This window comes from Pristis pectinata, chromosome 15, assembly GCF_009764475.1.
Source record: "Pristis pectinata isolate sPriPec2 chromosome 15, sPriPec2.1.pri, whole genome shotgun sequence".
NCBI classification, from domain to species: domain Eukaryota; kingdom Metazoa; phylum Chordata; class Chondrichthyes; order Rhinopristiformes; family Pristidae; genus Pristis; species Pristis pectinata.
The window spans coordinates 15,082,314-15,099,271 of NC_067419.1; the positions used below are offsets into that span (position 1 = coordinate 15,082,314).

The following is a 16,958-nucleotide window of genomic DNA, read 5'->3' on the forward strand; positions in this document are numbered from 1 at the left end:
CATGGAATCCACCATGAGTTGGTAAATTGGAACCAAAATGAGCTTGGTTATTGGAGACAGGGGGTTGTGGTAGAGAGGTGCTTTTCTGACTGGAGGTCTGTGACCGGTGGTGCTCCACGAGGATCAGTGCTGGGACCTCTGTTGTTTGTGATCTATTATAAATGATTTGGATGAAAATTAGTCCGATATGGTCCGATTAGTAAATTTACAAAGATTGGTGTTGTGGATAGCGAGGAAGATTAGCGAAGGATACAGCAGGATGTAGATCAGTTGGAAGTTTGGGAGGAGAAATGGCAGATTGAGTTTAATCCGTACAAGTGTGAAGTGTTGCATTTTGGGAGAACATATGCAAGGAGAAAGTATACAGTAAATGGCAGAACCCTTGGGAACATTGATCTACAGAGGGATCTTGGGGTGCAAGTCCATAGCTCCCTGAAAGTGGCTGCATAAGTAGATAGGATAGTAAAGATGGTTTATGACATGCTTGCCTTCATCGGTCAAGGCATTGAGTACAAAAGTTGGGAAGTTATGTTGCAGCTGTTTAAAACTTTAGTTAGGCCACATTTGGAGTATTGTGTGCCGTTCTGGCTGCCATACTATAGGAAGGATGTGGAGGCTTTGGAGGGGGTGCAGAGGAGGTTTACCAGGATGTTGCCTGGATTGGAGGGCACTCAGGAGAGGTTGGACAAGCTTGGCTGAGGGGCAGCCTGAGAGAAGTGTAGAAAGTTATGAGAGGGACAGGTACGGTGAATGGTCAGAGTCTTTCTCCCAACATGGAAATGTCAAATACTAGAGGGCATAGGTTTAAGGGGAGAGGGGAGAAGTTTAAAGGATATTTGCAAGGCAGGATTTTTACACAAAGAGAATGAGAAGTGCCTGGAATGCATTGCCAGGGGAGGTGGTAGAAGCAGATATTTAAGCAACATTTAAGAGACATTTAGACAAACATGTGAACAAGCAGGGAGGGAATTGAGAGATGCAGACTGTGTGCAGGAAGATGGCATTTGGGATCATGGTCAGCACTGACATGATGGGCCGAAAGGCCTGTACCAACGTTGTCATTTTCTACTTTTCACCCTTTCTGGCATTTTACTTGGATCTGTTCCAAGAAATGATTGCATGAAGTTGAATCTACTACAGATACTGATCTATTTGCTTCTGTTGTTAAAAAGGAAGCCTGCAGAGCCCTGCTGGGAGTAATTTGCCCCTTTTCCCAAAAGATTTTCAAAGCGAAGGTCTGTTTTTTTTTGTGTGATATTTACTGGGGTTAAAGAAAAATCAAAAATTGCAAATGCTAAATAGGTGCTACATTGGAGCCACAGAATCTTCTCAGAATGTCTTCATGGCAGAAAAAGTGATTTATCTTTTATTTTGATTACCAATATGTACATGGATATGACAAATGAATTTAGTATTGTTGTGCAATAAGCTACCCATTGAAGTTTTCTCCTTTTGTGCACTATTAATGTTTTAACACATACACATGCATTTGGGATAAATGCAATTAAGGGATTCAGAAGGCTGAAAGAGCAAGAAGAATGTTTTAAGCGGATAGGAAGAAAAAGGTCACCATAATTTCATTGTTAAGTAACTGGTAATCTTTGAGGGATGGGGTGAGGGGAAATCCACTATGGGCTACGACACTTCAATATATCCCAATCATAACAAAGTTTCTAAAAGAAAAGGAAGACCATATGAGTTTGCCATTTTTGAACTTTGTGTTGTAAGCAGTGACTTTCAGCCCATCCCACTCTAATGCTTATTGATCTGCCCCTCCCCTCTTCTCAGCATTATTATTTGCACCTTTTATGTGCACAGGCAATATGAAAACAGCACACAATGGACAGGTGTCATACATATCAGTCAGGGGGCAGAAGTGAGTGCAGTTGCTATTACTAAGGAGAAGGTCCTTGGGAAGCTGAAAGGTCTGAAGGTAGATAAGTCACCTGGACCGGATGGACTACACCCCAGAGTTCTGAAAGAGGTAGCTGAAGAGATTGTGGAGGCATTAGTAGTGATCTTTCAAGAATCCCTAGATTCAGGAATGGTTCTGGAGAACTGGAAAATCGCAAATGTCACTCCATTCTTTAAGAAGGGAGGGAGACAAAAGATAGGAAATTATAGGCTGGTTAGCCTGACTTCAGTGGTTGGTAAGATGTTAGAGTCCATTATTAAGGATGAGGTTTCGGGATATTTGGAAGCACATGATAAAATAGGCCGAAGTCAGCATTGGTTTCCTTAAGGGGAGATCTTGCCTGACAAATCTGTTGGAATTCTTTGAGGAAGTAACAGGCAGGATAGACAAAGGAGAGTTAGTGGACATTGTTCACTTGGATTTTCAGAAGGCCTTTGACAAGGTGCCACACATGAGGCTGCTAAACAAGTTAGGAGCCCATGGTATTACAGGAAAGGTACTAGCATAGGTAGAAGATTGGCTGACTGGCAGAAGGTAAAGAGTGGGAATAAAGGGGGCCTTTTCTGGTTGGCTGCCAGTGACTAGTAGTGTTCTGCTGGGGTCGATGTTGGGTCTGCTACTTTTCACATTATATGTTAATGATCTGGATGACGGAATTAATTGTTTTGTGGCCAAGTTTGTGGATGATACCAAGATAGGTGGAGGGGCAGGTAGTGTTGAGGAAGCAGGAAGTCTGCAGAAGGACTTGGACAGGTTGGGAGAATGAGCAAAGACGTGGCAGATGCAATACAGCGTAGGGAAGTGTATGGTCATGCACTTTGGTAGAAGGAATAAAGGCGTAGAGTATTTTCTAAATGGGGAGTGAATTCAGGAATCAGAGGTGCAAAGGGACTTGGGAGTCCTAGTGCAGGATTCCCTAAAAGTTAACTTGCAGTTGAGTCAGTAGTAAGGAAGGCAAATGCAACGTTAGCATTAATTTCAAGAGGACTAGAATATAAAAGCGAGGATGTAATACCGAGGCTTTATAAGGCGTTGGTCAGACCACATTTGGAGTATTGTGAGCAGTTTTGGGCCCCGTATCTAAGGAAGGATGTGCTGGTGTTGGAGAGGGTCCAGAGGAGGTTTACAAGAATGATCCCGGGAATGAAAGGGTTAACACATGAGGAGTGTTTGATGGCTCTGGGCCTGTACTCACTGGAGTTTAGAAGGATGGGGTGGGGGGGGGGGGGGGGAGGGGATCTTATTGAAACCTACCAAATATTGAAAGGCCTGGAGAGAGTGGATGTGGAGAGGATGTTTCCAGTAGTGGGAGAGTCTAGGACCAGAGGGCACAGCCTCAGAATAGAAGGACGTTCCTTTAAAACAGAGAAGAGGAGGAATTTCTTTAGCCAGAGGGTGGTGAATCTTTGGAATTCATTGCCACAGATGGCTGTGGAGGCCACGTCATTGGGTATATGTAAAGTGGAGGTTTAGGTTCTTGATGAGTAAGGGCATCAAAGGTTACAGGGGGAAGGCAGGAGAATGGATTTGACAGGGAAAAATAAATCAGCCATGATCGAATGGTGGAGCAGACTTAATGGGCCAAATGGCCTAATTCTGCTCCTATGTCTTATGGTCCTTTATATTACTTATCAATCACCTACCAACTGATAACTGGATTCATTGTGTTAAGGTATCAAGATTCCCTTCGATTTGTGAAAACTGAGCATCTCGAGCTCATTCACTGCCCTTCCCCCTGGGACCCAGATTTTTTCTTTGTTTTGGCGATAGTTTGGTTTGCAGTTATTTCAACCAACGTAAGTATGGAAGTGAGCTCTTGTCACAAGCAAAGTTGATTTGCTTCTTTTGCAGAACTCAGTTTATACTTAACAGGTGTGAACTGTAAACTTGATCCAAGCTGGTTGCAACATGTATCTGTAACAGATATATTTTCTGTTGTTTTGTCAGTATCTACCATCATCAAAAACATTTAAATCATAGATTATAACAGAAACCTCTTACTGAGGAACATGACTGGTCGGCTGCTCCATGCTTATTCTCAGTATGAACTTTACTGCAGTTCTGTGCAGTTCTAAAATGTTGAATAATGTTAAAGGGCAAGAGGTGAACAATTTTGTGCAAGAAAATTCAACTAGATTCAGTTAAATTTTTGGTTTTCAAAAAATGGTGGGAACAAAAGCAAGTATTAAAAAGGCATACGTTTTAAGAAAAATGAATTAGCCTGAGAAGTATCTGCCCATTGAGACACCCAAGTGATTGAGAAATGACATTCAATTGTGTGGACTCTGCATTTTTGTTTGTCAGGGTAATGGTTTGGCATGTGGCAACTAGAGTCTTAATGTCCGAAAGAGCTCAAACCGACAAATATCATGTGTGTGTTTCGGCTACATGATTGGATGATCTCACAAATGTTCACCAAACAGGTCTCCAGCTCCCCCTGTCAATGAGTCTAGAGACTGCATTATCGGAAATAGAAACTTGCTTGAAGAGGAATGTGATAAATCAATGTATCCGAATCAAGTTTTTATGAAAAAGTTAGCAAAGTGCTCAAGCACCTCTGAAAAAGACAACTCACTCAGCCTCACTTAGTTTCTCCCATCTTTTCCCACGCCGACTTAAATGTTTCCATTTCTAATGTTTGTTGGCTTTTCTTTTCAGAGCCATTTATGACGTGCACGGATATTTACAGAACAGAAACGGGCCATTTGGCACAATTGGTCCATCCTGTGTTAATGCTTCACATGAGCTTCCTTCCATCCTCATTATCTAACCAAGCTACATTTTTTCCAATGAGTAATTCCTTGGCATCACAACTTTGAGAATTATTTTAAATATATATGCACAATCTCTCCCATTATTCTTTTGGTACTGCACCAATGCAGAGGGAAAGGTTGTTCCCATAAACATCCATCTATATACATGTACTGATTTTCTCATCTCTGTCCAGCTAATGCTAAGGTGTTTCCTGCAGAGTGGAAGAACAGCTTTGAAAAGCAACAGGTCTTCTGACACTACCAAGCCGCACCACCTTATCCATTTCAATGTCAATGTGTTGTCTAATGCGGGGTGTTGCGGATAAGAAGTGAAAATGTTTTCAATTTCACTTCAACAAGGTTTAGCGATTGCCTGGACTCATTTCTGTCACCCTTAGTCCTCTTGATTGCCTGCAGATTTCTTCAATAAAGTGTACTCAGGTCCTGCTTTTAGAACTTCTGTTCTCTTAAATAGAAAAATACAAACGTTGTAAGTAAATATATGCTCAATATAATCCAACCATTAATAAAGCAATCTGCAATGCTTTCCTCCTCAGACTCCTGTAACATGGAATGTGTGCGCAAGAGGATGGAACAAAAACTGCAGACCGCAATTAAAACGTTAAGGAAGTCAATTAATAAACAACAATTTTATATTCAGTTCTCTGGGACAGAATATGAAGTCGCTCAGAAACCAGCAAAAATGCATGATAACCAGGAGATGTGCAGCACGGGTCAGGTGCTCCAGGATGGGAAGTGCAGTAAGTATTATTCCAAGTTGGTATGGACCATTATGAACTGAAATGATTCACAACTGAGATATAAGGAATAACCTTCTTGACCACATTATAATAAAAATGCTGGAAATGCTCCGTAGGTCAGGCAAGATCTATGGACATAGAAGTAGACTTAACATTTCAGGTCGAGGATCCTTCCTCACGCCCTCTGTCTTGGACCTGAAATGTGGACTCCGTTTCTCTGTCTGCAGACTCTAGTGGACCTGCAGAGTGTTTCCCACATTTTTTATTTTAATTTCAGATTTGGTCTGCACTCTATCACAGACATTCCCTCTGTTCTGTTCTGTCCACTCCTTATGTCCTCCCTGCAAAATAAAACACACAGGTTCTTTCACTTTTCCAGTTCTGGTAAAGAGTCATTGGCCTGAAAAGTTAACTATTTTTCTCTGTCCATAGGTGCTGCCTGACCTACTGAGTGTTTCTGGTGTTTTCTGACACTCGGTCACTTCAGTACACCTTGCAAATCCTTTGAGAATTTCAACATAATGACCGCAATTAGTTAAAGTGATTATTAATGCTAATCATTGTCAAAAACTTCTCTTCGTACTTGATATTTTACAGTCACCCATTGCCAAAATGGTCTCTAACAGAAGAGATTGATATAAGGTGGTGGCTGAAGTCATCCTGGGTGTTATTTTGAAGACTAAAACACAATTTAAAGTGCTGCCCATCTTCTGAAATAGAGGCTAAAACAGGGCATTTTGTTTTTGAAAGACAGTACTAAATATTTTCATGCAAGGTGTGAGATACAAATTTTGTGCTATTGCCCTCCTTAAACAAGGATAAATGAAATCAAGGTATCAGATATCCTTCTTCTGAGGTGCGACCCATTGGGGAACCAAGGTGATGTCAAATGCAGAGTTGGAACTCTAAATGCATAATAAACTAATAACTACTAGAGTCAAACGGAAGTAGGCCCTTCAGCCCATCAAGTCCATGCCAGCTATCAAGCACCCTTTTATACTAATCCTATACTAAACCCATTTTATTCTACCCACATTCCCCGCTCCCCCAGATTCCACCACTCACCTCAAGACTGTGGGCAATTTACAGGGTCCATTTAATCTACAAATCTGCGATTCTTTGTGTGGGAGGAAACCACACAGACACAAGGAGAATGTGCAAACTCCACAGAGACTGCACCAGAAATCGGGATTGAATCCAGGTCGCTGGATCCATGAGGCAGCAGCTCCACCACTGTGCAGTCCCAAAGATCAACCTGTCGCAGAACCTTGGGGCCAATTTTAATCCATAGATGGGATTTTTTTTGAATGAATACCAGCTCCAAGGTCTCATGCATAATGCAGTCAGGCAACAGCTTTTCTTTATTATAAAAGACATAATTTACTTTGTCTCTCAGTATAAAGACAGCATAAGTACATTACAGGATGACGAATAATGAAACGGCAGAAAGTGGAATGCAGAATCTTTTGGTTCTCTCACAAGTCTGTCTTGTTCTTCCAGTCAGCTGTGAACCAGGACACTACTACAGTGGAGAGCTCAACCAATGTCTCCTGTGTCCCCCGGGCACTTACCAAGATACAAAAGGGCAGCTGTCCTGTGAGCCATGTCCTAGCAACGATGGACAAGGAATAGCTGGGGCTCGGAATGTGTCTGAGTGTGGAGGTGTGTTCTTGCCTTCTATTTATAATTGTGTTTGTTAATCAATTGGTGGATGATAAGAAACTTGGCACAATTTTTGATAGATTTGTCACTTCACTTTCTTGATGTTTTTCATTTGATTGCAATTCTACTTCTGAACAAGAGAACTACTCCCAACCTTCCTCCCTCCAAATATTCCGCATTCCCTTCAAGCTATAAAGATGACATTAAGTCCTAATAGTCCTTGGCCACCTTACTCAGAAAAAAGATATAAGGGGAGAAACATTGCAAGAAAATATAAAAGTCAATCTTTTAGTGAAATCCTTAGTAATGCAAACATTAATTCTACATTTAGTACAGATAATTTTAATTATTTTTATATATAAAGGGGCTCCAAAACTTGTAGGGTAGCTAGCCACTGTGCACCTAATATGTTATAATGAATAGAAAAGTCAAAACAGATTGGGAGCAACATGTGCATGGTATATGTACATGGCATATCCAGATCTGGGACAAAGGGGTGTAAACATTGAATTTCAAGCATTCTCCTCACTTAAACTAAAAAAAAGTGAAACACAGATTGCTAAGCATATCCAAGAGGAGACAATGGTTCATCTACTAGAATTTATGCAAAATAAAATCCTAAACCACTTATTTTTAACCAGAAAAGACGTCTATCCCCGTTGTTATTTTAATTAAAAAGTGCAACTCTCAAACAAAATATTTCATTGACTTGACACTGGCTGCAACTATTGAATTATATAGTGTGATAACCTGTGTTGTGATGGTATTTTAAAAATCTGGCAACATTGTGTTGCAACTCTACTGTTATTAATGCCTTCTACTGGATAAGGGGCATAAATAAAAATGGCTCCTTACACAGAGCAGAATGTGTTTTCACTGCAGAATCAGGGGTGTTGTTTTTACTCAATGTTTGATGCATTCAGTGTTGGAATACATTAAACAATGCCATTGTAATTACTGGTGCCGAGGATAAATGGAATCCAACCAGAATGGTTTCAGGAATTTGTGTTGCTTGCCTTTCATGAGATATTAGGGTTCTTTATTTAGAACTGTGTACCAGCATGATCTACTGAGATAGAGTTAAATCTCATAGATTTAGTTGTTCATGCTTATATCAGATTTGAGATAGATTAGTGAACACAATGAGTATGATACAAGCTTGGACGATGTATTGAGGGATTACTTGGTTGGTGGAATTTGTGATGCATACTCAAAGGAAGCTGTGAGTGAGAGGAAACTGAACCTCAAGCAGGCATTTGATATTGCCTAGGCAATGGAGATGGTAGCCAAGCAAGCTTGTGGATGAGATGAACAAGTAACTGTGGCCTTTTACTCACATGCTTTAACTGCTGAATTATGAATGATGGTTTTACTCAACAGTTGAATATATTGATGTTGACACATACAATGCCAGAGCAGTGCTTGCACTGAATGCATTAATTTCTAAACAAATTTTGAGCAACAGCCAGAATTCAAATTACATAAAATGCCAAATATCTGCCTGATGTTTTTAAGAGCATAGTCCCACAGATTGCATTTTTGAAGTGTGTAGCTAATGAGGGTTATATAAACACAAGGCTTTCATTATTGTTTGGACCATTCTCTCTCTAAAAATAAACAGAATTCTATGACGTTGTGCTGGATAACATGAAGAGGTTAGTCTTGGTTGAGGTTTAATCTTGATGACAGCTCATTAATGTCCTAAAAGCATTGAAAATGAAGTTTAAAGTAATATACCATGCTCTTGGATAATTCAGTACAATTGGCTCTTAACATTGCTTCACATCAGTAGTACCGCTGTTGAACAATATCAGATCTCTCTTTTGTTTACAAAAGCGAAATATGGGGAATTTTGGAAGTCTGAAATATAAGGAGTAAATGAAGACACAAGCAAGAGTTGCCCCTTTGGACCCTTGAGCCCGTGCTGCCATTTAGAGAAATCATTCTGGAAATAGTTAGCAGATTAGGCATCATCTGTGAAGAGAGAAAGACAGTGACCACTTGAGGTTGGTGGCCTTTCACAAGAATTTGTTACTCCAAGATGGATTTGGAAATTTCCCATCAAAATTAGATTATGCAGTTTGCATCATTGGGTGGTGTAGCTGCAAATCCATGGTAGGAAATAAACATCTCTAAAGACAATATTTTATGGTGGACTCTTCAGAACTTAGTTATTTCATTCAAACACCTTCTGACGGTGATTTCTAATTAATATTCAAAAGACTTGCACAGCCCTTTTTGGATTGGATTTGAACCTACATGCCAGGCAGCTGTGAACCAGGACACTAATACAGTGGAGAGCTCAACCAATGTCTCCTGTGTCCCCCCCGGGCACTTACCAAGATACAAAAGGGCAGCTGTCCTATGAGCCATGTCCTAGCAACGATGGACAAGGAATAGCTGGCAGAAGGATAGTTTCTAATATATTGAATATATATCTAATATCTAATATATTATGCCATCACAAAATGTAGTATAGCCACAGAACAACATTGCCCATTTATGTTGTGTGTGGATGTTTTATTTTTAATTTGCTAATGTGCAAATGGGTTGTAAGTCACTGTCACCTTTTTTTCAGGCCAGTGCTCTCCAGGACATTTCTCCTCCGATGGGTTTAGGCCCTGTCGATCATGCCCAATTGGCACCTTCCAACCTGAGCCAGGCCGCACACAGTGCTTTTACTGTGGGGGTGGATTACTGACCAAATATGAAGCTGCAGTCTCGTTCCAAGATTGTGAAACAAGAGGTCAGTCTTGACATTGTTATCTGCAGTACAAGCAGTTCCACTGATGGCATTCCAGTTATGTGAGCAGCATGGAACAGTACAGCACAGAACGGGCCCTTCGGCCTACGATGTTGTGCTGACCTATATAAACTTACTCTGTGATCAATCTAACCCTTCCCTCCTACACAGCTCATAGCCTTACAGTTTTCTTACATCCACGTGCTGGATCGAAGTGCTGCATTACATCTAAGAGTCTTTTAAATATCGCTATTGTATCGGCCTCTACCCACCACCTTCTGTGTTTAAAAAAAAACCTACCTCTGACATCTCCCCTAAACTTTCTTCCTCTGACCTTAAACCGATGTCCTCTGGTATTGGCTATTGCCACCATGGGGAAAAGGTGCCGGCTGTCCACTCTATCTATGCCCCTCATAATCTTATACACCTCTATCAAGTCACCTCTCATCCTGCGTCACTCCAAAGAGAAAAGCCCTGATTTGCTCAACCTTTCCTCACAAGACATGTTCTCTAATCCAGGCAGTATCCTGGTAAATCTCCTCTACACCCTCTCTAAAGCTTCCACATCCTTCCTATAATATAGCGACCAGAACTGAACACAATACTCCAAGTGTGGTCTAACCAGAGTTTTATAGAGCTGCAACATTACCTCACGGCTCTTGAACTCAATCCCCCGACTAATGAAGGCCAGCAAACCAAACGCTTTCTTAACCACCCTATCAACCTGTGTGGCAACTTTGAGCGATCTATGGACTTGGACCCCAGGATCCCTCCGTATACTTCAGGTATTTCACTTTGTTGATTAGGTGAATGGAAAATTGAAGTAAAAACAACTTGGAAATTACTAATGAAGAGCTAATACAGATGGGTAAACAACAAATTTTAAATGTTAGAAGAATTTACAAATGAATCCCGAGTATCCCCCACTTTAACCAAAACAACCATAATCTAATTAAATCACCAAAAACCCTTCTTGGTTCCACTCCCACTCTGGTTTGCATTCACACATTTGTCCACTTTGTCTCTATAATCCCTCTACACCTATCATCTTCTGTAGCCCTGTAATTGGTCTCCTATACCACCTACATCCTTACAAACTGGAATCTAAACAACATATTAACTTGCTCACAATGAGCAATACCACAAAAGGTGCATGGATTTTGTCTCTGTTTCTTGAGCAATTTTTTTTAAATTAAAGTTTGTTTCTTTAAAAGCACCAAGTAAATTGGAGCCAGTTTCCAGATGGAAGAACGACTCAGGTTTTTGTATGTGGGGTTGAAATCCACATCAGTGTTTCCACCATTTAAAAAGCCCACTGTTACCAGAAGTGCACACCTCTTGACTGACCTTTCAGCAACCAGCTTTTGAAACTGTAAAGTGGATAGATGATTCTATACTGGGTATATTTGTACTGTTGAAACAGCAATAAACCCCTACCTCTTCTGAGGGAGTAAGTAGAAAGATTCCCTCTGTCCCACTGAATATTTGCCTGTAATTCTCACCTCGGCCCCACCACATTGAGCAGTCATGTCTTCTCCCAACCACCACCACCTCACACCCTCACAAGACATTTTTGCTACTTTCTGTTATCCTTCATTGAACTTTCTGCACTCAGCGCATGGAGCCTGGTTCCTTCTACTCACCAGGACTGCCCTGAGCACCTTTCCTTTCCCTGCCCTCATGCCATTATTTTTACTGCCTTGCTGTTCCATGCAGCCACCTCTCCCCCCGCCCACCCCCAACACTGAGACTTCCCTCCTCTCGTGCTGTTACCCATTTCACGGCTAGAACTCATTCTCAGTTTCTGCTGCCACTTATCACTGACAAAATTCCTTTCTCCATTCACAACCATCTCCATCCCAAAAATATCCCTGCATACTCTCCTCCTGCTACCCTCCGTACACCAGCTCTCTGGGCTGGATTTATATACCCAGTCTCAAACTTAATGTGCCCACAAGGTTTCAAATTTCCTTTATATCTGCTCCCAATACTTGCCGCCTTAGAACTCGTTGTTCCTGCCTGGCTCACTGCCTGTGGTCCTCTTAACTCAGGCGGTGGTGTTTTCAGCAATTCCACACACTTAGGATGGGGCTCACCATGTAGAACTGTCTGCTGTAGGGCGGCACTGTGGAGTAAGTCTTGCAAAATGTTAGAAATCCCTGTTAGTGTTTGCTGATATTTACAGTTATTCTGGCATCAGTTTCAAAATAAGAACATGCACGCCTGAAACGTTTGTAGGGAGTAAGATTTTAAATAAAATTTGTATAGAGTCATAGAGCAATATTCACATGGATACAGGCCCTTCAGCCCAACGAGTCCATGCCAACCATGGTGCCCACCCAGCTCACCCCAATTTCTCGGTGGATTAATGCATTCATTAGTTCACATGTCCCCATCTCTTAACCCCTGTTAGCTATTGAGTCTTTTGCCACCTCTGCAGCCCCACTCGATACTTGTTCCTCTCATCCTGATCTCTTGACCGTTCCTTTATCTATCATTTTCAGCCATGCCGTCAGCTGCTGGCACCCAAGCATCTTCTGCCCTCAGCTCCTCTGCTCCCTTGCCTTTAAGACCCTGCTTAAAACTTCAACTCTTTGACCAAGTTTCTGGTCTCCCCCCTTAATATTTATTTATTCAGTTGTGCATTCGGTTTTCTCATTTGAGGAAAGAAGTTTCTCATTAATGAAATATGATGTGTAAATGCAATTTATAAAATTGCTTGTTGTATACAATTGCTTGTACCCCTCAGTCAAGGAAACTAAATGGTATTTGCAACAGCATTGTTTACCCTACGTTCAGTTTTAATTGGACAAGTCTTAGTCTTGTTCACTTGAATTACATACGTCATAATAAGTGGTCATTTAATGCTAAACTCAGTATTTCCCATTTCATTTACTGTGAAATTTTAAGATATCGTATTTTGTATAACAGTTCTATGACTTCTATAAGCATAATTAATCGCTCAGTGAAATATTTTTACCGTTCATAAACCTTTCCACAGTTCATTGTTCCCCTGGTCACTATTACAACTCCACCACACACAGATGCATAAGATGTCCTGTTGCAACTTATCAGCCAGAGTTTGGTCAGAATTACTGCATCACCTGTCCTGGAAACACAACTACAGATTTTGATGGTTCTACCAATGTCACTCAATGTAAAAGTAAGTAATTGTTAATATATTCAGAATTAGTAATCACAGGATTTGATTTAGAGCATCTGTTCACTGCATTAATACTAAAGTGTTTTGCAGTAATCCAAAACATAATGCACAGATTCTGAAAGTTCTTGGGATGTCTTAATATATTTAGGATATAAAATATTGTGTTTATTTAAGCTTACAGTAGGTCTTGTGTACAGCTTATAGAATGTCAGCATTGTAGCTCATTGTGTTCAATGAGAAGGGAATTCAGATGTGATGCAAAACAACCTTTGCCACATGTTTTGCACTGCAGTGGAACAGCAGTTTCACTCCGGGTTTCTCTGCCATGCAAACATGCATTCCATAGCCTTGCCATTGTAATTACTGAAACACGGAGGCTTAGAGTTTATGGTTAACAGCCTAGTGGTGATACCCCTCACTAGCCTGGTGATCTGTGTCCAAAACATTCTCCTTTCTACCTCCTGCTGTTATCACCCAGCAGCAGCGATGTCATCAACGTCATGGCCAAACACATGAAATAATTACCACAGGCTAAAAATCAGGAAACAATTTTTCAGTCAACTTTTTAATCATTGTATAAAGTGCTAAATAAAGATCAGAGCATATATGTATGATCAAAGTAAAAGCTGAAATATCAAACATTTTAAAAAGTCATTTTACAAACCCATATAATAATATAGACATAAGAGACCACAGATGCTGGAATCTGGAGCATCAAACAATCTGCCGGAGGAAATCAGCAGGACGAACTGTGCTGCTTGCCCCACTGAGTTCCTCCAGCAGATGGTTTGTTGCTTCGTATTATACTATGTTCTTGTAAGGAAATTGCAATTCATAAAATTACTTTTTTAGGGCCAGATAGTTTGCAAAGAATTAATTATGGTTGAGTACGACATTAAATGCTCTCAGGCCAAGTGTGTTTTTACAGGGACTGGGTTATCAAAGCTTGAATTCACATCAGATCACTGTCTGCAACTGAATTACAGTGAAGAAAGCTGTAGATAGCCATGTTGGATTACTAACTGCAACTCTGTGACTTCTGTGTTAGACTACACATGCAGAGAAACCCTTAAGTTGCTGTCAGTCTTGTGGAGCAGTGATGTAAATGCCAGTAGTTTCACCACCATTACTGCTGCGTTTCCAGATCATTGCCTTTTTAAACAGGACAGAAACATCCTGTAAAACTCACTCACACAGCTCCCAGATGGCTTTGTGAGCTGTTGGTCCAGTGTTTTACTAACCCATTATGGTAAGAAACCTCAGAATTTCAGTCCCCATTTGGCTTTGAATAAGCTGATCATAGCTAATTAGCAGACAGGCTGCTAAAATAGGTGTTTTTGCACATGCACTGAAGAGACGAGGTTAGTTTTAAAAAAGAATATTGCCTCCTCCTGAACATAAACTAACCAATCTTTGCCAGCATGTACACATATGAATGTTAGTTTGCTCTGGCTTAGAAGCATCTGGAATGTTTTGTAGCTCCTGACACCTGCTGTTACAAGAAAGACATATTTCCTTACCTCAGAAAAGTCTCAAAGTCTTTACCAGTCACAGTATAATCATTTGCTTTATTGGCAAGTATGCATCCCTCAGGGCTCCGGAGATATCAGTGTAACATTAGTCTGGTTGTGACGATGATTGAAGGAGAAATTTCCTGCTCTTCGATAAAGAACACAGTATCCTCCATTGAACAGAATGGTACAAGGATGAGGGTTTTTCAGTTTTAACTGGAGGGATTAGAAGCTGGGCAAACTAACATGGATTTAGGGCACTCAGGAAGAGACACTGCTAGTAATTCAGCCAAAATAACAGTCTTTCAGTGCATGATCACCTGCACCACGATTACGTGAAAGCTAATATCAGAATGGTGATAAAACTGAAATAACACTGATGCTGATTGTCCTAACATAAAAACTGAAATGCTCAGGGGATGAGGTAGCAAAGCAAGTTGAATGTTTCAGATTTATGACCAAGGGACATCTCTGATGGTGAAAGGCAGGAGAGATTAAATGACAATCGGCACAGTAGTGTAAAACAGGAATAATAATGGGATTAAAAAAAACCTAAATAGTCCGCACTAATATGTATATGAATTGGAAGCTGGAGTAGGTTACTTGCCCCTTGAGCCTGTTTGACCATTCATTAAATTTAAGGTTCATCAGATTGTAACCTCAACTCCCCATTCCCACCTACACCCAGTAATCGCCCCCTCTCCTATCCACCTATCAAGAATCTATCCATCTCTTCCTTAAAAATATTCAAAGACTCTGCTTCCAACTGCTCCTTGAGGAAGAAAGTTTCAAAGACTAACAGGGAAAAAGAATTCACCTCATCTCAATTGTAATTGGGAGTCCCCTCATTTTTAAACAGTGAACACTCATTCTAGATTCTCCCCACAAGAGTAAACAACCTCGCCACATCCACCCTGTCAACACCATGGTCCCTGCACCTTGCATTTCAATTTCCCTCCCACTCTTCTAAATACCAGCAGGCTCAAGCCTAGACTGTCTGACCTTTTCTCAAAAGATGACATCTATTTTTAATGTTAGTCAAATAAACTTTCTCTGAATTGCTAATATGTTTACATACTTAGAAATTAAAACCAATTCTGCACACAATAGTCTAGATGAAGTCTTACCAATGCCCGATATAACTGAAGCATATCATCCCTACTTTGGCATTCAATTCCCCTAGCCACAAATGAGAACATTCTGTTAGCTTTCCTGATTACCTGCATACCTTCCATTTTAATATTGTGTATCCTTTATAAAAAGACCAACAGTGTGGAGGAGATCTTGGAGACTACACAGGCTTTATTGAGTCACCAAACTATCCTGGAGATTATCCTTCCAATGTGGAGTGTGTTTGGAATATAAATCCACCACCAAAGAGAAGAATCCTCATTGTCGTGCCAGAGATTTTCTTACCAATGGAAGATGAGTGTGGAGATGTTTTAGTGATGAGAAAGAGTTGTAAGTAATCACATTCAATATTTATTCTTTTTAACATTTGGTACCAAGTTGAAATTGACTCCTTTTTTTGTTATATTATTTACAAAGATTTTAATCCATACTTTAAGCCAATATATTTCATTTTGTTGCTTCTCATCCTGCACATCTTGCCCTTTTTTTTGTTTACGTTGCCTTGTTTTAGTTTCAATATCATTTTGTACTTTTGTATTCTCTTTCTTAAATGTCCCATTTCCTTCCTTTTGTTAAAATGTCACTCGTCACTCAATGTACAAGAACACAAGAAACGGAAGCAAGAGTGGGCTGGTCAGCCTATCGTGCCTGCTCTGCTAGTTAATAAGTTCATGACAAATCCAATTTGGCTGTAACACCACATTCCTACTCTCTCCCCATACCCCTGGACTCCCTATTAGTGTATATATCCATCAATCTCTGCTTCAGATGTAGTCAATGGCTTCGCCTCCATAGTTCGCTGGGGTAGAGAATTCCAAACATGCACAATTCTCACCTCCACCTTAAATGGGCGCTCACTTATTCTGAAACAACGCTCCCTAGTTATAGATAGCTCCACTGGGAGAAATATCTTGTCATCTTTCTTAGATATCCCCCCTCAGAAGTGTATGTTTCAATGAGATCTCCTCTCATTCTACTATACTCCAATGAAAACAAGGCCACACTGTTCAACCTTTCTTCATGTACCATTGCCCTCATTCCAGTAATCAACCCAGTGGACCTTCTTTGCACCGCCTCCAATGCAGCACATCCTTCAATATGGAGACCAAATCTGTACATAGTATTCCAGGTGCAGTCCACCATTACCCAGTAAAGTTGCATCAAAAATGTTCTCCATTTTATACTCCTTTTTTCTTTCAATATTGTATTAGCCTTTCTAATTCCTTATTGTACCTGAATGCTAACTTTTTGTTTCATGTACTAGGACCCTTATGTCTGTTCCTATTGCAATATTTTGTAGTTTTGCTTTTTCATTCTTC

The 16,958-nt window shown here is 40.5% G+C and overlaps 1 protein-coding gene across 2 annotated transcripts in view; it reads left to right on the plus strand.

Annotated features, from left to right (window-relative positions):
• The window catches only part of scube1 (signal peptide, CUB domain, EGF-like 1), a 266,620-nt gene that overhangs the window by 243,637 nt on the left and 6,025 nt on the right, over positions 1–16,958 (plus strand). For both annotated transcript variants that reach the window (XM_052029992.1, XM_052029991.1), the window contains 5 exons: positions 5,226–5,429; positions 6,930–7,091; positions 9,670–9,837; positions 12,836–12,997; positions 15,772–15,969. In XM_052029992.1, the coding sequence (XP_051885952.1) occupies positions 5,226–5,429; positions 6,930–7,091; positions 9,670–9,837; positions 12,836–12,997; positions 15,772–15,969 (894 nt within the window). The remainder of the gene's footprint in view (positions 1–5,225; positions 5,430–6,929; positions 7,092–9,669; positions 9,838–12,835; positions 12,998–15,771; positions 15,970–16,958) is intronic.